This window comes from Camelina sativa, chromosome 17 (genome assembly GCF_000633955.1).
Source record: "Camelina sativa cultivar DH55 chromosome 17, Cs, whole genome shotgun sequence".
Classification (NCBI taxonomy): domain Eukaryota; kingdom Viridiplantae; phylum Streptophyta; class Magnoliopsida; order Brassicales; family Brassicaceae; genus Camelina; species Camelina sativa.
In genome coordinates, this window is record NC_025701.1 from 10231372 (window position 1) to 10255357 (window position 23986).

General features: G+C 33.3%; 1 protein-coding gene and 1 pseudogene across 3 annotated transcripts; both read right to left on the reverse strand.

Moving 5' to 3' along the window:
- Positions 9834-23124, reverse strand: LOC104759340 (annotated as a pseudogene).
- LOC104756528 (putative auxin response factor 14) lies at positions 12390-15441 on the reverse strand. Of its 3 annotated transcripts, none has more exons than XM_019239257.1 (14): positions 15399-15441; positions 15202-15320; positions 15025-15120; positions 14863-14919; positions 14626-14769; positions 14460-14544; positions 14292-14382; positions 14049-14213; positions 13830-13865; positions 13677-13749; positions 13447-13585; positions 13085-13354; positions 12656-12845; positions 12390-12568 (listed from the first exon to the last, which is right to left on the reverse strand). In XM_019239257.1, the coding sequence occupies exons 1-14, from the start codon at positions 15439-15441 to the stop codon at positions 12481-12483; spliced, it is 1596 nt and encodes a 531-aa protein (XP_019094802.1). In that variant the 3' UTR covers positions 12390-12480. The 3 variants fall into 3 exon arrangements, with proteins under 3 accessions (XP_019094802.1, XP_019094801.1, XP_010477432.1); XM_019239256.1 differs by having other exon boundaries at positions 12656-12843; positions 12969-13312; positions 13830-13943; positions 15393-15441; XM_010479130.2 differs by having other exon boundaries at positions 12656-12843; positions 12969-13354; positions 13830-13943; positions 15393-15441.

The window sequence follows — 23986 nt, forward strand, 5'->3', positions numbered from 1 at the left end:
GAGAACACCTCATGTAAGAGAACAAAGATGGATGACTTGTGTTGTTTTTTAAGGAGGAAGTCTTATCTCAACTATATAAATATCACATTGGTGAAGAACTTTAAGTAACTTTTAGGAACGATCTAACTCTCAGTTGTTCATTCTTAGGTATCATCTATTAAGCCGGCCTTGAGTGTTTAAGACCATCTTATATAGAATTAGAGGAAAAACTAATTGCTATACCATGCAATAGAATCCACTAATTAAACCATGCTCACGTAGAACACATGTTAATCTAGAAGATATTGATATCCATATCTTCATTCGGTTATATAATACCGTGCACTGAGATTAGTGATAGATGATGTATGTTAAATGAGAAAATTTGAATTTCGTATTAATCCTCTTTTTTATTTGTTTCTAACTCTTTGTTCCTTCATTCTTGTGTTTAAAAGAATTTCTTGATAGAACATAACCTCAATTGCCATATATATCAAAATTCGTAACAACATGTGGTTACAGAAAAAACCAAACATAGACATCAAAATTTTCTGTTCCATGCCAAATAATATCTGTTTGGACAACAAAAAAAATAAAAGCACAACTAAGCTGTATAAAATTTGCCAGTTGTATACATCTCATGAGAGAGAAACAAGAAACAAACTTAGAAACAATTGCTAAATATGGACAACATTAGTTTTACTATATAAATCACTTAGATTAACCCAATATTACCCACCAAATCATCTTCTTCACAAATCATAAACAAAGAGTAAAAGTATTCATTTACCATTTGCAGTAATCATCATCTCACGTTATGGCAACTCAAACGTTGAAGAAAACATGCAGTGTTTTCATAGTTGTAGTTATATTGACGATAATGTTTTCGGCACACATTGCTCATTCCAACAATGTAGAAATGTGTGTGAAGCATTGCCTCCAACAGTGCTCGAAATCGTCGAAAAAGCCTACTCCTACAATATGTGAAGAAACTTGCAAAAAAGGATGCAACAAACAACAAAACGGTAAGGAAGATAACTTTGTAGCTCGTGATGGTGATCCTATTGTCGATTTCGTTTGTGACAATGAATATCTTAACGGATGCAACTGGTTGAACTGAAACTCATGTTATTTTTATTTTTGGCATTATTATATGTATGTATCTGTTTGATATCACCATAAGACGTATTATACCTTATATCATTGACATAATACATATGTAACTTCCATTATTCATTCTCGTGTATCTTTTGCTTATTTTTGCAAACTAATATATTCACGTCAACAAGCATCATAGTTTACATACTAAATAGCATACACATTTTTAACTATTACTTTTGCATAAAACTAAGAGGATTTAAGTTGTAAGTTTCTATTCTTACAAACTATAAGTATTATATTTCGTAGCTATAATTTGGAAGAAGCTCTCTAATTTTTCATTCTCATAAAAAAAAAGAATCATTGCCTTTTTTAACAGTTTTCTTATATTGATTTGTGACGTAATGTTTGGACATACACATACGTATTTACCCAAAATATGATGATCAGATTAATGGTTTTATAAAGTTTAAGGAAAATTTTGACTAGATTCGCAAGGGGTCGGGGAGCTTCGTCTTTTTAAGATACCCTTCAATCTCGTGATGGTGATACTTTATCGATTTTGCCTGTAACAAAATTACATTGCTTAACGGATGCTACTGGTTTTGATGAATTACCAATTACAGAAACTCATGTTATCTTATTTTCTGCATTATTATACGTATTTATCTATTTGATATCACCATAACCGTCGACATAATATGTACGCGTGTTCGACTACTCATTGTTCTTATGAATAAATACGTCCATAAACCAAGTTGTCTACGTCAACAAAACAACATTACGATTGGTAAAGTATCATTTGTATCCGCAAAAGAGTTTTGTTCGGCTTAGAAGCAACCCGGTCGGTTCTCGTTTGGTTTGAATTGAACCGTGTAAAAAAATCAAATCGAGTTGAACTAATTATATATCTCTCTGTTTTCGATACGAATATACGATTGTGAGATTGCATTGTGAAATTAACGCGTTTACTTGGCTTTCTTTTTGTTAACTTGCATCTGTGTTCTGTAGATATAGATATAGTTATGAGCAAAACCAAATATATATGTACACAAATATTGCGTTCTAAGTTTGTCATGTATAAAACCATCTTATTTAAAATAAGAATACGAAGGAATTGCAATAGAATCCACTAAACCATGCACGCATTGAATTGTGCACACTTTTAATTTAATCTACAACATATATTGATATTCATTCATATATATCTTTTGTGTTGCTTGTTGGGTTATCAATTTGTGCATGCATGAATAAAAATATTCAAAGTGCTCGAAAATTAGTGATAGAAGCGGTGCGTTAAATGAAGAAATATTCCTCTCTTTTTTCTTTTGTTTTTCAAAATACAATTTCTTGATAACTCATAAACTTTTCATCGTGAGGTAAGAAAATGTAAAGATGAGTTGTTTACTATCTTTTGCACTTTTTATTATGGAAACAGCTAGCTTCTTTTTGTTGTGGAGAAATGAGCATCCTCTATGCTCCATTATTCTTGATCAATACTATAAATACCATACGTATGCACAAAATTTCTTGATCGCTATACTATAAATACCATACTGATGAAGAAATTCGTGAAAAGATTAGGTGTGACTCACACATCTATGTAGAAAATTATTTACAACTATCATCCACCATCACTACAATAATGTTTTGGACGACAGGTTTTAAACCGGTTATAATCACAAATTTGAACCGAAAGTCAGAAACAAAACCAAATATGTAAGTTGTAACAAGGTCTTTCTGTAACCCAAAATTTAACGACTATAAATGAAGCTGTCCAAATGTGATCAAGTGACACATCCCATTTCATCTTGACTACAAAAACTTCTCAACTCTTTTTCTTTTATTTTTGTTTCATCTCAAATTTAGCTCAGAAATGAGCATTGATCGCCTACATCATCTGGTCGTGGACAATCGTGGTCATCGTATGAGACTAGCCTTCGTCATCATGTTCAACATATTCGCATTCATGCTCGTACCACAGATTGGTCTTACCCCATCAGATCCAGAGCCTACAGCCACGGACCTTCGACGCATACACGTAGCAGGAAAGTGTTTTAAGGCTTTGAGTCAGTTAGCACTTCTACTTGCTATCCCCCCAGTGTCAGTTCTTCTCGCAGCTCAACAAGCTTCCCATCCGACTGATCATCCTTGCAATAGAAATATTATTTTGTAACAAACAAATCAAAATTTAATTAAATATTTCTCCACGCTGAATTTTATACTAGACGAGTATAGTGATTAAATTAAATATTACTACAAAATAATACTAGAAAATTTTATATATTCTATACATTTTATTTTATAAAATTATATAGTTAATTTATTTAAGTTCATAATCTGATTTTGATCCGTAGTCGATACTACTATTTTGGTTTGGGTGCAATATCAAATTCAAGTTACATTCGGTAAAGTCTGCAAAAAGACCCACCAAAACATGTATCGACATGTGGTATATTATTACAAATTGATGTGATAGTGTTTAAAATCTTAATATACCAAATTTATAAATTGCAGTTATTGGTATAAGATGTTAGTATATATTAACTTTATATGTGAAAATTATAATTAGATTATGTATATGTATATTGTCAACATTATAGACTTAGTATTGTTTATATAGTGAATACTGCGTATAAAAAAACAAGTTTTAGCCAATTAAATATTTTGTTATTGTTTCGTAAAATTTCTGAAACAATAAATAGAATGTATTAAATAATTTCATTAAATATTTTTAAAAATACTTTTTTATTATTTTGTAAAGAATAGAAACTTTTTTTTTGTTAGTTATTAGATTAATTAAAATACAATAGCATTTTTTGTAATATGCCACATCAAAGCTAGTTAAAGTTCTAACAACATTACTTAAATAAGTATATAGATATATTTTTAAAATATAAGCAATATTGTATCTTAGTTTTAAAATATATCTGTCATTATTAAACGATTTAGATATATAAATACTTAATCTTAGTTTTATAAATAAAATTAAGTTTTATAATTGTTCTAAATAGTTTGTTATTGTTTCCTAAGATTTCTGAAATAATAATTAGAATCTGTTAACTAATTTTGAAAATATTTTTTTTCTTATTTTATAAACCAATAGAAAATTTTATTTTGTTAGTTATTTAATTAAAATGTAATGACATTTTTTGTAATATGTCACATGATAGTAAGATTAAATTTTAACAATTAAGATCTTTAGTCTCGTCTTCTGTCAGAATTATCCCTCCGCTTCTGTGTCCGTCGAGGAGACGCTGAAGTATCTCTCTATCACTCATCTTCGTTCTACGCCTCTCAGAAATTATATTAAAACAAAAAAAAGCTTTACACATTCAATTCAGATCTTATAATTGATTAGGTTTTGGATTCCTCGTTGAGCATATTCTGTTTTCATCTTCTCCTTTTTCTATATTTTGGATTGATTAATTTGCTCACTGGAATCTAAAGAATCTGACGTTTTGTTTTTTGGAGAATCTCTGATATAGTAGTCACTGTCGTAGCTCTGTTACAATTTCTTAGATTTATCTCAAGTTTTAAAAATCGCTTCTTTTTTTGTTTGAAGTTGAGACCTTGCTTAATCACATTCATAGATTGTGGTTGGTGGTATCATAGAGATTGTTACTCTTTATATATGATCTTCGTTGTCCTCATCTGTAATACAACATTATAAGTTTTTGAAACAAGAAAAAAGATTAAATATGAGCTACAACAAAAATACAAATTCAATAATAAAAAAATAACACTAGAATCAAATATCACTAATCTTTCTTATATATATATATATATATATATCATTATTAATTTATAATACTAATGGGACCATATGTTTACTAATCTTTCTTACATATATATTTTTTGTTTATATCACTCAGCCAACTTGGGATTAAAAGAATTTATTAATTTAAAGAGTATTAATTTATTAAAATTTTACTGTATCATATTTGTGGGTCACTTCATTGTTTTCGGTTCGAGAGTCTTTAATTTTTAAAAAGAAAATCCTAAAGTTTTTATTTTTGTTAAGTGTTTTCAATTGAAAGTTTTAGCATCACATGGAAAAAGGCAAGAAAACAAATAGGATAAGACGATAGTATAGCGATCGATCGAGATCCTGCACAGTTACGTCTCTTTTGAGCTAAGAGATGTTGTGAGTTGTGATCAAGTTTAACTGATTTAGATTCGGATCTTGTTACGTTATAATGATGGCACGCATTCATTCACAAATCACATATATTAATTACTGAATCATGCATGCATTTAAATAGATTATTCCAATATATATTATTGAATACTGATATATATATATATATATATATCTGTGCTCCCACAAATAAATATTTGTAACAACATGTGGTTACAGAATAAACCAAAATGCCATAAATATCAAAATTTGTTATTTCATGGTAGTAATTTGTTAACTAAAAAGGTAAAACACAACTAAGCTGTACAAAGTTAATTGGCTGTATACATCACACGAGAGAGAAATAATAATCAGAATTTAAAGCCTGTTGCTAAAAATGGACAGCACTAATTTTACTATATAAAACACCAAGACTAACCCGACATTACCCACCAAATCATCTTCTTCATAACTATAAACAGAGGGTGAAAAAGAAAAATAGTTGTAACATGGCAACTCAATCGTTGAAGAAAACATGGAGTGTTTTCATGATTGTAACTATATTGACGATGATGTTTTCTTCACACATTGTTCATTCAAACAATGTAGAAATGTGTGTGAAGCATTGCCTCCAACAGTGCTCGAAATCGTCGAAGAAACCTACTCCTACAGTATGTGAAGAAACTTGCAAAAAAGGCTGCAACAAACAACAAAATGGTAAGGAAGATCATGTTCGAGTTCGTGATGGTGATCCTATTGTCGATTTCGTTTGTGACAATGAATATCTTAACGGATGCAACTGGTTGAACTGAAACTCATGTTATTTTTATTTTTGGCATTATTATATGTATGTATCTGTTTGATATCACCATAAGACGTATTATACCTTATATCATTGACATAATACATATGTAACTTCCATTATTCATTCTCGTGTATCTTTTGCTTATTTTTGCAAACTAATATATTCACGTCAACAAGCATCATAGTTTACATACTAAATAGCATACACATTTTTAACTATTACTTTTGCATAAAACTAAGAGGATTTAAGTTGTAAGTTTCTATTCTTACAAACTATAAGTATTATATTTCGTAGCTATAATTTGGAAGAAGCTCTCTAATTTTTCATTCTCATAAAAAAAAAGAATCATTGCCTTTTTTAACAGTTTTCTTATATTGATTTGTGACGTAATGTTTGGACATACACATACGTATTTACCCAAAATATGATGATCAGATTAATGGTTTTATAAAGTTTAAGGAAAATTTTGACTAGATTCGCAAGGGGTCGGGGAGCTTCGTCTTTTTAAGATACCCTTCAATCTCGTGATGGTGATACTTTATCGATTTTGCCTGTAACAAAATTACATTGCTTAACGGATGCTACTGGTTTTGATGAATTACCAATTACAGAAACTCATGTTATCTTATTTTCTGCATTATTATACGTATTTATCTATTTGATATCACCATAACCGTCGACATAATATGTACGCGTGTTCGACTACTCATTGTTCTTATGAATAAATACGTCCATAAACCAAGTTGTCTACGTCAACAAAACAACATTACGATTGGTAAAGTATCATTTGTATCCGCAAAAGAGTTTTGTTCGGCTTAGAAGCAACCCGGTCGGTTCTCGTTTGGTTTGAATTGAACCGTGTAAAAAAATCAAATCGAGTTGAACTAATTATATATCTCTCTGTTTTCGATACGAATATACGATTGTGAGATTGCATTGTGAAATTAACGCGTTTACTTGGCTTTCTTTTTGTTAACTTGCATCTGTGTTCTGTAGATATAGATATAGTTATGAGCAAAACCAAATATATATGTACACAAATATTGCGTTCTAAGTTTGTCATGTATAAAACCATCTTATTTAAAATAAGAATACGAAGGAATTGCAATAGAATCCACTAAACCATGCACGCATTGAATTGTGCACACTTTTAATTTAATCTACAACATATATTGATATTCATTCATATATATCTTTTGTGTTGCTTGTTGGGTTATCAATTTGTGCATGCATGAATAAAAATATTCAAAGTGCTCGAAAATTAGTGATAGAAGCGGTGCGTTAAATGAAGAAATATTCCTCTCTTTTTTCTTTTGTTTTTCAAAATACAATTTCTTGATAACTCATAAACTTTTCATCGTGAGGTAAGAAAATGTAAAGATGAGTTGTTTATTATCTTTTGCACTTTTTATTATGGAAACAGCTAGCTTCTTTTTGTTGTGGAGAAATGAGCATCCTCTATGCTCCATTATTCTTGATCAATACTATAAATACCATACGTATGCACAAAATTTCTTGATCGCTATACTATAAATACCATACTGATGAAGAAATTCGTGAAAAGATTAGGTGTGACTCACACATCTATGTAGAAAATTATTTACAACTATCATCCACCATCACTACAATAATGTTTTGGACGATAGGTTTTAAACCGGTTATAATCAGAAATTTGAACCGAAAGTCAGAAACAGAACCAAATATGTAACAAGGTCTTTCTGTAACCCAAAATTTAACTACTATAAATGAAGCTGTCCAAATGTGATCAAGTGACACATCCCATTTCATCTTGACTACAAAAACCTCTCAACTCTTTTTCTTTTCACTTTTGTTTCATCTCAAATTTAGCTCAGACATGAACATTGATCGCCTACATCATCTGGTCGTGGACAATCGTGGTCGTCGTATGAGACTAGCCTTCGTCATCATGTTCAACATATTCGCATTCATGCTCGTACCACAGATTGGTCTTACCCCATCAGATCCAGAGCCTACAGCCACAGACCTTCGACGCATACACGTAGCAGGAAAGTGTTTTAAGGCTTTGAGTCAGTTAGCACTTCTACTTGCTCTCCCCCCAGTGTCAGTTCTTCTCGCAGCTCAACAAGCTTCCCATCCGACTGATCATCCTTGGAATCAAAGGGCCGAAAGATTCATCATGTCTTGTTTGAAGTTATCTCTCTTCTTTAACATTTTCTCGAATGCTTTTTTTGTGATTGTTTGGTTAAGTCATTCCAAGGGAGCTCTGCGTTTCATCATTGTCAGTGGAATGATTATGGTGGAAATCATCTGGGTCTTTTTAACCTTTATCATGGCGGATTGTGTATGTGTTCGTCTTTTCACAGTCTAGAGTCTTGCTGTTTCGATCTTATTATCACGATTTTCAACTATCTAGTCCTTTTGATTCCAACATTAGGTTACTATCATTTTGATAGATCGTTGTTGGTTTTACTTATATGTTTTACCTGGTCACTAAAGGATATAATATTTGAATAAAAATAAATATTTTTATGATTATATTTATGTGAATCTCATGTTTCTTTTTTAAAAAATAATATTTGTTAATCTTCATTCTCCATTTTTTCTTAATAATTTGAAAATTTGAGGAATAATTCTCATGATATTCTTATGTCGTCGTCGTATTGCCAAATAAATTGATCGTAATTTGTAATTTTGTATGACAATAGCAATTAGTTTTGACTTTAGCTCTCACCCATACCCTAATTAAGGTTATAGATCCCTTAAGATTTAGTATCGTGAACATCAAGCCTACCGTACAAATGTAGATTCCTTAATCACTATTTTCAAACTCTTATTTTGTATGACAACTAGCAATCACTACTCTTTGTATTGTAGACTTTAGTATATGTCAGGCAAATTATATTTACTATTCAAATTAAAAGATCGATCAATATCTAAGTCATCAAACTAGTCGAAATGTAACAAACCTTTTTTTGATATAAGGCTTGATCCTATGCATGCATGCGATCGAAGCCACATTCTGGTTTATTGATCATGGTTTATGAAGCTAGCCTATATGTCTCTTTTTTTTTGGGTCAAACGCCTATATGTCTCTATAATGAATCATTACTTCTATGAAGGCTGGAAGTTTGTTTTTACTGTATTATTTAGTCCCCATATTGCATAACATTTAAAAAAACAATTAATATACGCAGATTTATGTACGTAGATTTCAGTACTATATGTCTATATGCTATGTATATATTGATCAATAAATAATTTTTTTTCTACAAATCAGCTTGACCCTTTCTTAACGTTTGGACTATAACTTGTTAGTTTAAGTTTCAATTTAGGGTCACGTCTATGGATTAACGAGTTTTAGGTACACTAATTCTTTTGACCGCCTAGATCGCAGTAGCTGCACAATTTCAAGTCTTAACACATTAGATTTCAACTCTCGATTGCATTTTTATCTTTCGTAGTGTGGTTAATAATTTTGTGAATCCTAGTTAATCGATGAGGCTTGCAGTATATACCAATTAATTAACCTACCAATATCGATTAGCTCGTTGTCATATTTCAATGTAGAAAATAATCTATCATTTAATGCGTTATACCCTGAAATTATTACAGCAATACCTATATATGAAAGCATACGTTGTAACCTCAGCTGCCTCATAGTGTTCTAAACATAGCACATTGTAAAATATAGTACTTCAAATTTAGTTGCAATTTTACTCCTTTTTTATATTTAATACAGACTATTATATGTTGTTAATTACATTAAACATATATGTCCAAGAACCCAAAAGAAATATCAGTCTGTTTTTCAGCAAGTCATTGCAATCGTCTATTGATGTCTCACTTCACTCACGTCAGCGCTATGTGACGGCCACTGGCCTTGCCGCAAAGAAGAGCGTTCTTCGGAATCAAGTATTCATCTCTGAGAGAAGTGGAAGTTGTGTTAACGCGCATGTAGAATTGTTGTCCCAAGTCCCAAGTATTGCCTTTCCCACGACTCTGATCTCAGGTTCCACATTCCTACATTGTCCAGAGATATGTATATCGCAGTCCATGATTTTGGATAGACCTATGTATATTCATTCAACGGTCAATGTTTTACACAAGTCCATTCTGAACTTTTATGGCCAATTGTGAAAACAAAATCTAAAACTTTAGAGGACTTTAACCTGAACAGTGCAGCGTGAGACTGCATCGTTTAGATTGTAGACTTTTCTACTGTCAGCACTCCACTTCCCAAATTCCATTCTAATAGTTAGAAGAAGTGCACAAATTTGGACCCTTTCTTGGTTAGAGAATTATTAGTTGATTACCATATATATGGACGCAATTTTTGGCGTTTTAGGTTCAAGAAAATAAGAGTCCTAAAAGAAGATGAAAGACAACAGTTGGAAGATAATACTTAGCTTACCCAACCACGTAGAAAGAGTAACCATCAAAGTGCCAGCTCTGGACTATATATTCCCAATTCTCAAAAACAATCTCCACAAAAGCTCTGTAAACTTTAGGCTTTAGGTTATATATATTCGATCACTTTCAAATACAAAAGCGGAAGTCGGACGCGTGAAGCCACTTGGTGAAAATTTTCTTATCGTTTTGAATCTTTTCTGGGTAGGTTGAGAAGGTGGGCCACTCGATTGGAAAAGATACCATTTTCACCAAATCTGAGCAGTCGGTTACGAACACCACATCTCTTTTGTTTGCTTTCATCATACACTTCATTTTCCACACTAGTGCTTCCACCTCTGCGTGTAAAGCTGACAAACTACGACAGAGATTTGCAGCCCCCATGGTTGGCGACGGGTCTTTACAACGGGAATAATACCACCCTATTCCTACAAAAAATCACTATCCTTTCAAGAGCCATCAATAAAACATCTATAGCCCAAATACCTTGTGGAGGCTCTTGTAGAAGTTCCAATTGAGAAGCAACCATAATGTCACAAAATAAGTCATCTGACAAATATTTTTAAAGCCAATTGTGATATTTTTGGAAAAGATTTTGTCATGGCTGTTTAATATTTTTCCGTGTATGTATTCATGCCTTGTGGTGTCAACGCCAGAACTTTGTCTTTGATACCGACACAACAAACATGCGAGACTATCCACCAGTTATTTGTTGCAACATTATTTATAAGGTCTTATCCAAGATTACGACCAACCGGTTGAAGCTCATTATGCCTGAAGCATAGAACCAAATCAGAGTGAATACGTTAATTTATGGTTCATTTTGAACATCTTTCGTAATTAGCACCATTCAAAGAAGATTTTGAACATCTGGTGTTTGGGAAGGTCTTTAACAGGTGCCAAACTTCTAATGTTTTGAAAATTGTCATGAAACCCTTTTTCTCGCCTTTTGTCCCTTTTTGTTACAACATGTAAAGACTCTTGAAAGTCCTTATAAAACCTGAAACCTTATTACAAACCTATAAACGTACAATAAAAATAGACAAAAATGCAATGTTATTGTTGGTTCCAAGTGTGTTTTGTTGAGAAATTTGTCGTTATACAGTCCATGTGTACCAATTTTCAGGAAAATGAATAAATTACTCTGATTCTCCAAATATGAATCCTAATGATGCCATTACTCTCTAATCGACGATGACTTATTTCCATTATTTTTTCTCTCTTTTGCCTTTCTCACCTCATTTGATGAATTCAGTAGATTATGAATTTGGTTAACATAAGATGTCGACTTATTAGTTTTGTTGGAGTAGAATGGGCTGATCTTCCTTAGACTATATCAACAAAATTTTATTGTACTACAAAGTAGAAACTCCCCCCAAAACCAGTGAAAAAAATATTATTTCTTGAATTTGTTATGATGACGTTGCAAATGCTTGCTATAAGAATTGAATCTTCCATTTGTAGGGTAAAAAATGATCGATGCAAAGTGAGATTTCATACTTCTCATTTTTCAAAAGTTTACCAGAATTCTGTTTTATCTTATATGAATACCCATTGTTCCAAAGAATGTCACAAGGTAACATGAATTACTGGAGTCAAACTTTGGTAAGAAATATCAAAAAGGTGGACAGTTAACTACTTGACTATATGCATTTTTCCATAGTACATCTATATGATGATAAACATACTAATAATAATGTAGCTATTGATCAATCTAAAGAACTATATAATAAAATTTGAGCCACATTTTGGTTTTCGTTTTTACAAATACTAGAATAAAATAGGTTAAGTAAAAATATCATCAGAAGACATAAGCATTATATCACACGACGAAGGAGATTTTTTTATTATTATAAATGAACAATAGAGATGTCATAATATAGAATCATACAACAACAATTAACGTTGTTGACAATAACAAAAAAAAACAGAAGAAGACATCATAGAAATAAAGAGAAAAATTACAACTTAAAAAGAAAAAAAAAATCCTCTCCAACTATTTTTACCTCTATTGCACCACAAAACATAGTCATGGATAGTTCTTTTTTACTTATGGTGGTATATGTTAGAAGATCTTTAAATTATTGATTCAGCTTGAAATGTTGGTTCCAGACTTCAAATTGTTGACCTCCTCTTTTGACAATATGAATATCTTTTTCACCATGTTGCAGAATTCACTATATGCACACAATGCCAAAAATGTAATATTATCTCTTAAAATTTTAACAAATATTTTATAAACAGAAAAGATAAAGAAGACTTACGGCCATGGATCATCTCCAACAACCATCATATCGCCTTCGTCGTCAGTGAAAACTATTTCCCATTGGTTGCGGGTTTGCAACTTTCCTTTGAGATCAAATAGCTTATCTAGTTCATGTATTAGCTGATCATATCCATTTAAAACACTAAGATCCAGAGCTCTTCCTATAGTTACACCTTGCATTTGAACCTATTCAATAACACCATATCAAAATTGTGTGAGTTGAGAATATAATGAACATGTTCATATATTTGTTTTTGTCAATCAAACATGTTCATATATAAAGAGTAAGAATATGGTGATCTTATGCTTACCTTAGTGCAACTTCTAATAGAATTAAACTGCTTGCTTCTCTCTTGAGAGAGTTTTGAAGTATCCGATATTTGGTATGAGTCATTTGGTTCCACAGGATCTTTGATCTCTGAAGGAGTGGTCAGAGTAACTCCAAACAATCTGCAACTACCACCTACATTGATGGTTATATTTTTTTTTATTGGTGTAATCATTTGATCATTATTGTAATATCTGTCAGGCATTGATGGGACAGAATAGCTCATTATCCCATTAGAAGGTTTCTTAGCATCTTCAACTGCATCACGATTACTGAGTTGAGGAATACTCATGGGAGAGGTCATGCTTGGCTGTCCTATTTCCTGGCCTTCGATCAATATAGGAGGCAAGCGATGTGATGATGATGAACCTATGTATGTAATATGTATAGTGAGAAAGTATTCAAAAGAAATATTTTATTCATTAAATAGAAGATTATAAGAATGTCTATGTTTCTTTTACCGATTTCGTTAACATGTCGAGAACGCTTGTTCTTCAGCAAAGATGATTGGATAACATTTGAAGAAGGTGTTAAATGTTCGATTTCCCATGGGGAAACTCTATTAGGTCTTGGAAAGGATACAAATTCATCCCATCGTACCTGCAAAATTAGAGTTAATTAGTGATATTTTATTTATTGCACTCAAAATTGTAATTTAAAGTAATGTTATAAAGTGTGAAAGAAAATTAACTTGTAAACTTCGCCATTCAGAATCCTTCCAATGAGGGGAGAAATTATTAACTCCAATAATTGTCCCAAAATATCTTAGTTAATAAATAAAAATGTGTTATGATAGAGAATAGATAAGAAAAGAAAAAGAAAACAAGTTATCATATGGTATTACCTTCTTTCAGAGAAATCTTCACCCTCAAACTGCATTGTAAATCGTGAACCGACATTGAACTTCTTGTTCATAGCATCTAAAAAATTGTCGTGACTGACAATAAATTGACTTGACCTGATACATATCAAAAACCAAAATATAAACATATATGTTAAAGAAGCTAATATCATAATTTTTAATAGAATCATAAATGTTAGTTCAAGTGGTTCTTTAAATTACCTTGGCTTGTAAACTACAGAGAACATACATTTTCTATGAAAAGCATGAACTGCAGAAACAATTACTCCATGTCTCATACTTTCTGTTGATACTAGTGATGAAGGTGTGTTTCCTTGTTGATGTCCTGCTCGTCTGATACCAACTCGTAACTCTCCATTTTCTCCCCTGAAACCACAAGTGAATAGTTTAAAGCCAATTATCTTGACCCAAAACAGATTTTTTTAAAAAGACTAATTTATTTACCTAACAAATACCAAAACATCACCAGCAACTAATTTTTTTGTTGTTACGAATGCACTCCACCCTGTAGTTATGAGATGTCTACGTGGTGTCCCTGCATGCAACAAGAATATTGCTATTATTTCTTCATCACAATTTTCATATATTGTTGAAAATAAAAGGATCTCTTACCTCTAAAACTGTGCTTGAACCTCCATTCATTACCATGAAGATCCTTAGTAAGAAACTCTTGTGTCGGCACAGGTAGACTCATATCCTACGTCATTATTTAGTACATAAATTTCAAGTGAAACCTTAAATTTTGAATTTAATTAATAGAGAAACTAAACAAAAATACCAGCGGAGGGAGACATTCAGTTGCATCTCTTTTAGGAACGGATAAGCCCCCATGGGTGCTTGTATCTGATGCCGTTAAAATTTTCTTAAAAAAATTTATTTTTGGCCTATCATTGCTATCATTCTGAGTAGGGATTATAACTTGCTAAACATTAACAAAATTAGAAAATCAGTGAGAGATAACTCGAGGAACATTACAATTAACTAAAAAGTAAAAATTTGATATTTTTTCACTCACTGTTGTATCTGGCATCAACGTGATCTCAGCATAAATTTGATCAGTATTTTTTTCCACCTAAAAATCAAACATTAACCAATTAACAAATAACTTCTTTTAATAGTGAAATTAAAATATACAAAAATAAGATAAAGTTGCTCATGTGTATTCGCTATAATATACCTTACGATGAATAGCAATAACATGACACTGAAGTTTGGAAGGAATATCAAAATTTTGTTGGATTTGATTCAACTCTTCTCTTGTAGATGCCTCAACCTTTAAAAGTAATCAAAATGTTGAAAGACTAAATAAAGAAAAAAAAAACAGAGAGAATAGATCGAAACGGAGAGGACTTACAAACTCTATGTGGCCTTGAGGAAAATAATAAACTTTATCTCCAAGTTTTGGAAGATTACACAAAGGTCCAGCACACAGATTCCATAATTGTTCATATATATAGCTTTTGGTTTCATCAACTACTAAACAAAAACAAAAATATTATTGATTAAAATTAAAATATAAGAAACAAATTTATTTCTTTTTTTTACCTATGCCTGATAATTCAGGTTGTTCATTCACAACGTTGCCACTTTCCATCAGTTCTTATGCAAAGATCAATATACCAAAATATGTTCTTTCAACAGTACTAATACCACTTTTTTTTTTTTGCTCCACTTCCCTCTCTGCCATGAGAAAACAAAATGGCACATAAAGCAAACCAAATTTTGTTGATAAAAGAAAATATATTTTCAACTCAATTTAATTAATTTACTTAGGAACTATATCTTTTATTTTATGAACCAAAAAAAAAATTGACTAAATTTTAAATTTTTCAACAAAAAAAATTTACTTGGCAAATATTTTCTATGTAGATAAGCAAAACACACATCAATACCAAAAACAAATTCATATCAATAAATGAGTTTGAGTATTTAAAGCTTTTTCACATTCAAAAGTTGTTTATTCAAAGCTATATGCTAGAAACATAGCTTTGGATTTTATGAAATTTTAGACAACAAGAAACAACAAACTAATCGTATATAGAATTAGCAGAATACCTATATCTAATGAAATTGAGAGAAATTCTTGATATTTCTGAAAGCTAAAATAAATGAATACTACTTTTCTTCCTTAAAGGATCTCTATTGATTTTATTTTATTTTGTGATGAATTTTATAAACTCGATTGGACAAGTATTTATAGGAAAACAATACTGAAGTTGTTCATTGAAGATTTCTTTATATTTGAACATTTTGAATATAAATTAAATTACATTACTAAAAATGATATACTAGAGTAAAAGTATTTTGACTACAAAAAGGGTAATTTATTGTTATTTTGACTAGTAATACATCCCTATTATATTGACTACGAATTTAACGAAGTTAATAACATTCTTAGATGTTGGTTTGATTAGGTTACCAAAAACAAAATCTGCATTATAATTGTAAAAATTAAACAATATGGTAAGAAACTTGATAATTGATGTAATGCCCGTGGACCGAGTTCGGTTTTTGGAGGTAGGGATTCGGTCAACACCATATTGTTTAAAGTTTTTCGGTTTTGTTCGTTTTCCGGCTTTGTGCGGTTTAGTGGTTTTGGAGAAACCCTAAAGGTTCCTATAAAAGGAAAACGCCTACTTCGTGTTGGGGGGTTCCTTTTCCAAGCCGTTTTCCTGCCCTAGAGAAAATAAGAGAGATTTGAGTATCTTTTGATGTTAGGAAGGTGAGAAGATGGTTTTGGGAATGAGAATGAAGTGGAGTGGTGATGCTGTGGCGTGGAGGAGGAGGAAGAAACACTGCTGGTGGTGTGCTGTTGCTCCTTCTTCAGATTTCGTTCCTAATCCAAGGTAAGTGATTGATGTTAGGTTTATCTAGGTTTTTGGGATGATTGTGGTGGATTGGTTATGGGTAAAATGGATTAAGAAGAATCCATGGGTTATTTTTATGGTTGTTATCCTTGTGAATATGTTAGGTATGTGATTAATCGTGCGGAAAAGAGTATTGGTCATCGAGTTAGGATTTGGTGGCCGAGAGGCGCTTGCAATCGACTTCGGATAGTGTTTCAGGCTTGGTGTCGTTCGACAGCGTGAACTGGTCCGGGATTGCTATTTCGGAGCAACGTTTGGAGGATGAAACGGAATACGATTTGGCTGAAATTTGGTGGAGAGCTTCGTCGTGCTACAGGCTCCATATCCAACGTTGGGTTTATGAAAGTAACGGTTGGTTTTTGTTTTAGTTAAGTGTTTGTATTGTGATCTGGAATAGACAGTTTTGTGGAAAAGTTGTGGTGTCGAGCGACACCAAGGTGGTGTCGGTCGAAATCAGCTTGTTTTGTGTCTTTGGGTCCTAGGAGGACAGCTGTAGTTAGGTTTGGATAAGGAGAGATTGACGGAAGTGATGTCGTGGGCATCGGGGGCGCTAGAGGAATTGATAGTGAATTGAAGTATTTGTGGGAAAGTGTTGTCCATGGGTGGACGGAATCAAATATTCCAACCCACCTCTCTTGTTACTCGGTCCCTAGGGATTGTTGGTTGTGCGACTCAGTAACTAGATGAGGTAGGGTTTGGTGTGTTTGTGGGAGTTTTTGTAAGGAGCGATTTCTACGCCGATTGTCTCGTCAGAATTATGGAGTTCCGTTGAAATTTTTTTCTGTGGATCTTGTGTAGGGATTGGGAATCCGGGTGCAGTCCTAGAGACAAAACATTGTTTTTTCATCTTTGATTATGATTCATGAATAAGACTTCTCTTGTTTCTTAATCAGTTCCTATGAGCTTTATATCTCACGGTATATAAGAAAAAGTGATTGTCAATAGGCCTCTACAAATTTAGTTCATCTAGGATCTAAAACATGTGGAGACGTGCTTGAACCGATGGTAGTGGTTTGGCCTCACAACGGGGTTGGATTATGCTACAATTGGTTTCATCGATCAAAGCCGTGGAAGAGCGATCTCGCTTCTTAACATGAACCTTATGCTCAATTTTTGGTAGCTTTATTTATCCTTACAAAATTAAAACAATTACTGTTCATATTCCCATCATTTCATGACTTTAGTTTTCATTGTATGTTCTGATAGAAAAATAAATATGGGATCAATCCTCCGAATGGACCTCCAGCAATTGAGGAAAGAACCAATGTCATGGACTCATGGGCAAATGACATTGGCAGTGTCGGGTTGATCTTTTATATAGGATACAACTCTCATCGATTAAGCGTCTTTGCTAGCTTGCCAAGGAATCCCCACCTTTAGCTACGTAGCTCGACCCGATCTCTCTTCTTAACATGAATTTTATGCTTATTTTTTGTAGCTTTTATTTATCCTTACATTCATATTTCCATCATTTCATGACTTTAGTTTTCATTGTATGTTCTGATAGGAAAATAAATATGGAATCAATCCTCCGCATGGACCTCCAGCAATTGAGAAAGGAGCCAATGTCATGGACTCATGGGAAAATGTCATTGGCAGTGTCGGGTTAATCTTTTATATAGGATCAACTCTCATTGATTAAGCGTCTTCGCTAGCTCGTCTAGTTAGATCCCTTCCCAAGGCATCCTGCCTTTAGCTAGGTAGCTTTTGCTTTCTTGTTTTGTTTTGTTGTAATCATAAGCATAAATTGTTTAAAGTTGCACCAACGATAAATTTTTTGCCAAGTGGTTAGATTCTTTTTCATATTCTATGATTATCTTCTTAGGTCATCTCCAACCCATATTTCTATTTTTTTCTTCAAAATGGAGTAACTCTATTATGGAGTTGGGTTTTACTCCAACCATACTCCATTTTGGAGTAAAAAATAGAGCTCTCCAAATTGTAGTGTAAAGACAAAAAAGAGGTCTCCAAATATAGAGAAAAAAATGGAGATCTCTATTTTGGAGATGGGTTGGAGTAAAATTGACTCCAAACTCTATTATGCAGATGGAAATGGAGATGGGTTGGAGTTGGTCTTAATCTTTTAATTGTGTTAATGTAGAAAAATAAACTAATGATTTTTTTCTCTTTCATTCAAAAAATATATATATTTTTTGTTTATTGTAGGATCTGAAAAACTGTTCAACAAATTTTTTTTCTTATACTACATGAAGGAAGAAATGAACCCCATTCCCTGTTTTTGAAGGCGCCCGACATGAGTTCCAAGCCCAAAAAATATTTGGTGTTGATGATGAAAGAGGTAGCTCATGTATTGAGATAGAATATGATCAATATATGCTTTCATACTTTCAGATTTTATAGCATTTTCGAATTTTTGACAGAAGATGGATTAAGACCATCTTATTCTATCATTAGTAAGAAACTTTGATTGTGCCAGTATGTATACGTTGATTTCTCTCTAACCTAAAGCCTAAAGTTTTTTCTCGCCGTCATCTTGCTCGCCTCTCCGGTGTTCGGTTTTGACCGGCGCTGTGAGAGGGCCACCACATTTTTCTTTTCAGCTCAGGTTCTGGCACTTGTGTGAATCGACAAGCCTCTGAAGTGCCCTGAAGCTCGCCATGAAGGGGAGTAGTTCCGCTGCGTGTGACGGCCACCTCGTGGTGTTGACGGCACTCCTCCGTTCGACTCTCTTCGCTAGTCGACGGCTTAAGTTTCGACGGAGATCCAGCGTTTTTATTTGCGTCTCACGACGTCGACCAGCGAGGGTCTGTTTCAGATCTACTCCTCCTCCTTCGCAAACCCTGCGTTGGATTCAAGCCCTGCACCACGTTGCTGCGGCGTGGCGTCTCCTTCTCTTTGGGTTTCTCAATTTTCAAGTCTCTGCTTGGAATCGGCCGTGTCGACTTGCAATTTCCGGTGGTTGGGCTTATCTCCGATGGGATTTCTTGCTGGTTGACGGCATTGTTCCTGACGTTTGTTGCCCATGTCCCCTCCGTGTGGATCGTCTCGTCTGTCGGAGCTGATGGAATCGAGTGGTCTTCATTGATTGCTCTTGCTTCCCTCCTTCAGATAGGTTTCAGGGCACCGCTGCCTCACGACTTCAATCTGATCTCTAACTTTGATGATTTAGCTTGCCTTCACGATGAGATCTTTCTGTTTGCATTTTCTGCTAGAGGATAGCTGATAGACTCCTAAAGAGGAATCTGCTCCCAAGAACACACTCGCAAGGTTTGAAAGATGATTCAGACGGATTGATGATGAACGAAGGGACGAAGATGCAATAGATCGATCAAATGGAAGGTGAAGGGGTGGTTTATGCAGCGGATCGAAAGAGATAGAATGGTGAAATGATGCAGCGGATGAAAAAGGGATTGAAATGAACTTCTAAGAGAGATGGAAATCTCTTAGACTTCAGGCTCGAATTCAACTTAGATATCACACACTAAGAAGAAAACAAGTTGAGAAGATATTACACACTTCTCAGATCAAACAAGTAAAAGAAAGGTTTTAGATTAAAATGTTTGATGAGAAACAAATGAGAGATACAAGGAGTTTAAATAGAAGAAGGGGAACGAAGAAGAAGAGTCTAGAAGGAGAAAAGGTCGAGCTCATGCAAGAGTCCATACTCATGCAAGCTCATGCATAAAGTCTTGGAAATTACAAAGCAATAAATGCAAAGAGATAGAAAGAAAATGGGTCAAAGCCTTTGTGGGGAACCTTGGACCACGAATTGGGCTGGCAAAGGGGCTTGAAAATGTTACTTAGGCCTCATTAAAAACCTTGTCAAGAAAACCCAATGGGACAAAACTTGACCAAGGGAAAAAGAGCACCAAAGCAACACTTTACCCTTTACCGAGCACCTTGAGCTGTGAGCTTGGTGAAAGTGGTTTGAGCCACGTCTTCTAGCTTCTTGTCCAGCTCCTTGAGTAGTTCACTAATGGCTTGGTTGAACCTCCTTTACCGTGACCTTGTTATAGGACCCGCCGGGACGATCAGTGCTTCCTCCACTGGTATAAGCTGTTCCTCCGGTGCTTCCTCTGGTTCAAGCTGCTCCTCCAATGCTTCCTCTAGTTCGAGCTTATCCTCACGTCCATGTTCGTTGGTCGAGCTTTCCATGTTCTCATCAACAGCTTTCAGTTTTTGTAAGAGGGTGCCCATGTTTGAAGCGTCAAGTGTATGGCATCGTCTCGGTTCTCAGATTATGACTTTCGTAGCTACGGTGTTGTTGAATTTTGGTGATGGTATAGCTTCCGGTGGAGGCTAAATTGCTGTCTCATTTGTTGACGTCACTAGTATTTATTAGCTTGTTGATTATGCTTCAAGGCCTGGTTTTGAATGTGTCTAACTATTGCGGTTGCTTTGAGTTGAAGTTAGTATTGCGATGAGTTCTCGCCTTTGGTTGTTTTTTTTTATTTGTACTCTAGAGGAGCTTGTAAGACCGATGGTGTTCGATGTGGTTATGAGTAGCTTAAATCATGCTCTGCGCTAGCCGACTTCAGGGAATGAACTTGGTATAGGGAGCTCACATCGTTCGTAGGATTCTGTTCGTGAGGTTCCATTTTGGGAAAGCTCATGGATTTGATTGACGATTCGCTCTCACATGATGCGGGAGGAGTATGTGATCGAGGACTTTGAGTTTCTGCCGTTGACAGCTCATCCTCGGACCTCCAGTGAAAAGCTTCTAGTGGTAAGAGTCGAGCGCAATTTGGTGTTTTTAAGTTGCAGTCAACCTTCTACTTCAGCTACTTATCTAGGAAGAACTTCAAAATCGTATCGCTTCATCTACCTCCTTCAGCTTCAACACGTTGGTTGAGTGGATGGACCGAAATTTGTATACTATAATTTATGCTTCCATGTTTTTACCTTTTTTTTTGCCATGGGACCATTTGTATAGGTTTATAATTTTTGATTGTAAACCTGAACTGTTTTCATTTTAATGAAATATTTACATTCTTAGAAAAAAAAAATAGAGCTCTGTAATCAGTTTGCATTGCAGAAGTGACTGAGAATATTGCTCCATATGTGGGATGGTCAGGTATGCTTCCAGGATTGTATACACCGTCAATTTTGAAGTAGTCTGCTAGTTTCAAAGGGGTGTCTTTTGGATAAAATGATGCACTATTCACGGTGTATCGTTGCTTGCCTTTGATCTGTCCAGCAGAGTTAGCAAGTCTGATCGTTCGAGTGATCTTTATCTTATCATAGTGGTATGAACCTTGTGGGTTTGGCCTTGGTCCACTTGCTGTAAGGTTGGTCCTACAAGACACACGAAAAAAGAGCTAGGAAACGTTTTTGCACCATGAAGTGAGCAAAATCAGCTATAGTACTTGTCACTGAATCCAAGAATTAATATAAAAAATACCTGATGGATCGTGTTTGGTCAAAAGACCACTTCAACTGAGTTGGTCCATCTGAAACAGGTCCAGCAGAATTACTGTAATGAAGAACACCCGTAGCGGTGAGGATCTTCGAGGTAAACCTACTAGAGATCACAAGATAATAAGAACCGAGTAAGATTGACCAACGTGAACATCAAGCGAAGAGAAGGCCGTCTGAATAGTGTGTGTTCCTTCGACCTCAATTAACTTCATCATGTGGTTTTTGATTCGGAAGTTGAGAGAGTTCTGTAATCCCACATTTGATATTCTAAGTCTATATGTTTTACCTACAAAAAAAGTTTCACATCATAATTAACTTATCAATACTATATATTGTTAGAAAATCACCAAGAAACAAGCGAGACAAAAGAAGTGATGAAAGAGCAAAACCTGGTTAAACGTTTAGGGTGGCGCACGCCACTACCGCGACCATTGATGAGAATTCCATCTGGTAAATAAAGATTTCCACCATTATCGAGCTGTGCCCTCAAATCCTACAAGGAGAGAGATTACAAAACTTAATTCAAAATTCCAACAAGTAACAATGTTTAGGTATCCCCTTTATAATAAAACGGAAGTACACAACATTGTTTTGTAGACTATATAATTTTAATAAATTGGTTACAAATAGGCTATAGATTAATTGATAGATTAATTGGTTACAAATTAAATAGTGGGTGTAACTTTAATTTATTTCCGAAAATTTTAAAGAGAGTATTCTAAAAAATCATTTGATATCATCTACTTACCATATTAATTTCCTTTATTAAATTATTCATCCATATTAAAAAAAATTTTGATATCTAACTTAACATATTAAGTTAAGATGTTAAGTTAAGATTTGCACACAAACAAATTTTTTTTTTTATCAAAACATGTACTATTTTCTTTTATACAATTTTCCAATTAAAGTAGAGTATTAAAATAGATAAATAAAAGTACATTTTATTATTTTTGTTATTTTTTAAAAATCAATGCAGATACAATCTAATCTACTACTATATAATAGGTTACCTTTCCCAATAAGATCATTTTAAAAATCTGTCAAAATAGAAAAATAATGAATTCCAAAATATAGTGGATTTTAGAAGTCATGATTTAATAATGATCAAAAATTTTGATGGATTTTAGGAGTAATATCTATTACACAAATTATTCATAAATGCATTATTACAATATACTCTATTTGTTCCATAAAGAGTATCATTTTGACACATTTCACACAAATTAAAAAATTTTGAATTATACATGTTTATCCCATTTAATAAATAGTTAATGAATTAAATTCAATGAAAACAGCTTTGGGTTTAAGGGTAAAACAGAAAATTTAGCATTAAAACACTTTTTGAAATGTAAAATGACATTTTTTGTGAGAAAAAAAAATATCTCTAAAATGATATTATTTGTGAAACTGAGGGAGTATAAAGTACTACGATTTAATCAGGCATTTTGAATTATTTGTGTAAAATATTTAATTAGGCATTTTCATTTAAAGATCTTATGGAAGAAAAATAAAAATGTCTTAATCCTTTGTATATATTAATAGTTAAGCATTCTCTGAAAAATGTTGATGTGTCCTCGCCAAAATTTAAGAAATTATTTTTTAATTTGCCTTTAGTTAAGAAATATATATATATATATATATATATATATATTATAGCATCTCGGCTTGATTCATCATAATATATTTGACGTCAATATAATTCCAGATATATTATTGTGACTGTTATTCACCTGCAAAGATATATTTGTTGTTCGGATTTAACCCATCAGGAGACCACATAAATTTCTGTGGTTCAAAAGTTTTAGTAAACAAGATAGCCTCAAATTAGTCAAAATTCAAAAATATTTTAAACACTAATTTTTCTACTTAATCATGAATAAACAAAAATTC

Coding starts and splice junctions, on each gene's coding strand:
- LOC104756528 (XM_010479130.2), bottom strand. CDS start 15,441: ATGGAAAGTGGCAACGTTGTGAATGAACAACCTGAATTATCAGGCATA. Junction 14,545..14,625: donor CTGAATGTCTCCCTCCGCTG/GTATTTTTGTTT, acceptor ATAATGACGTAG/GATATGAGTCTACCTGTGCC. Junction 14,214..14,291: donor GATGTTTTGGTATTTGTTAG/GTAAATAAATTA, acceptor TTGTGGTTTCAG/GGGAGAAAATGGAGAGTTAC.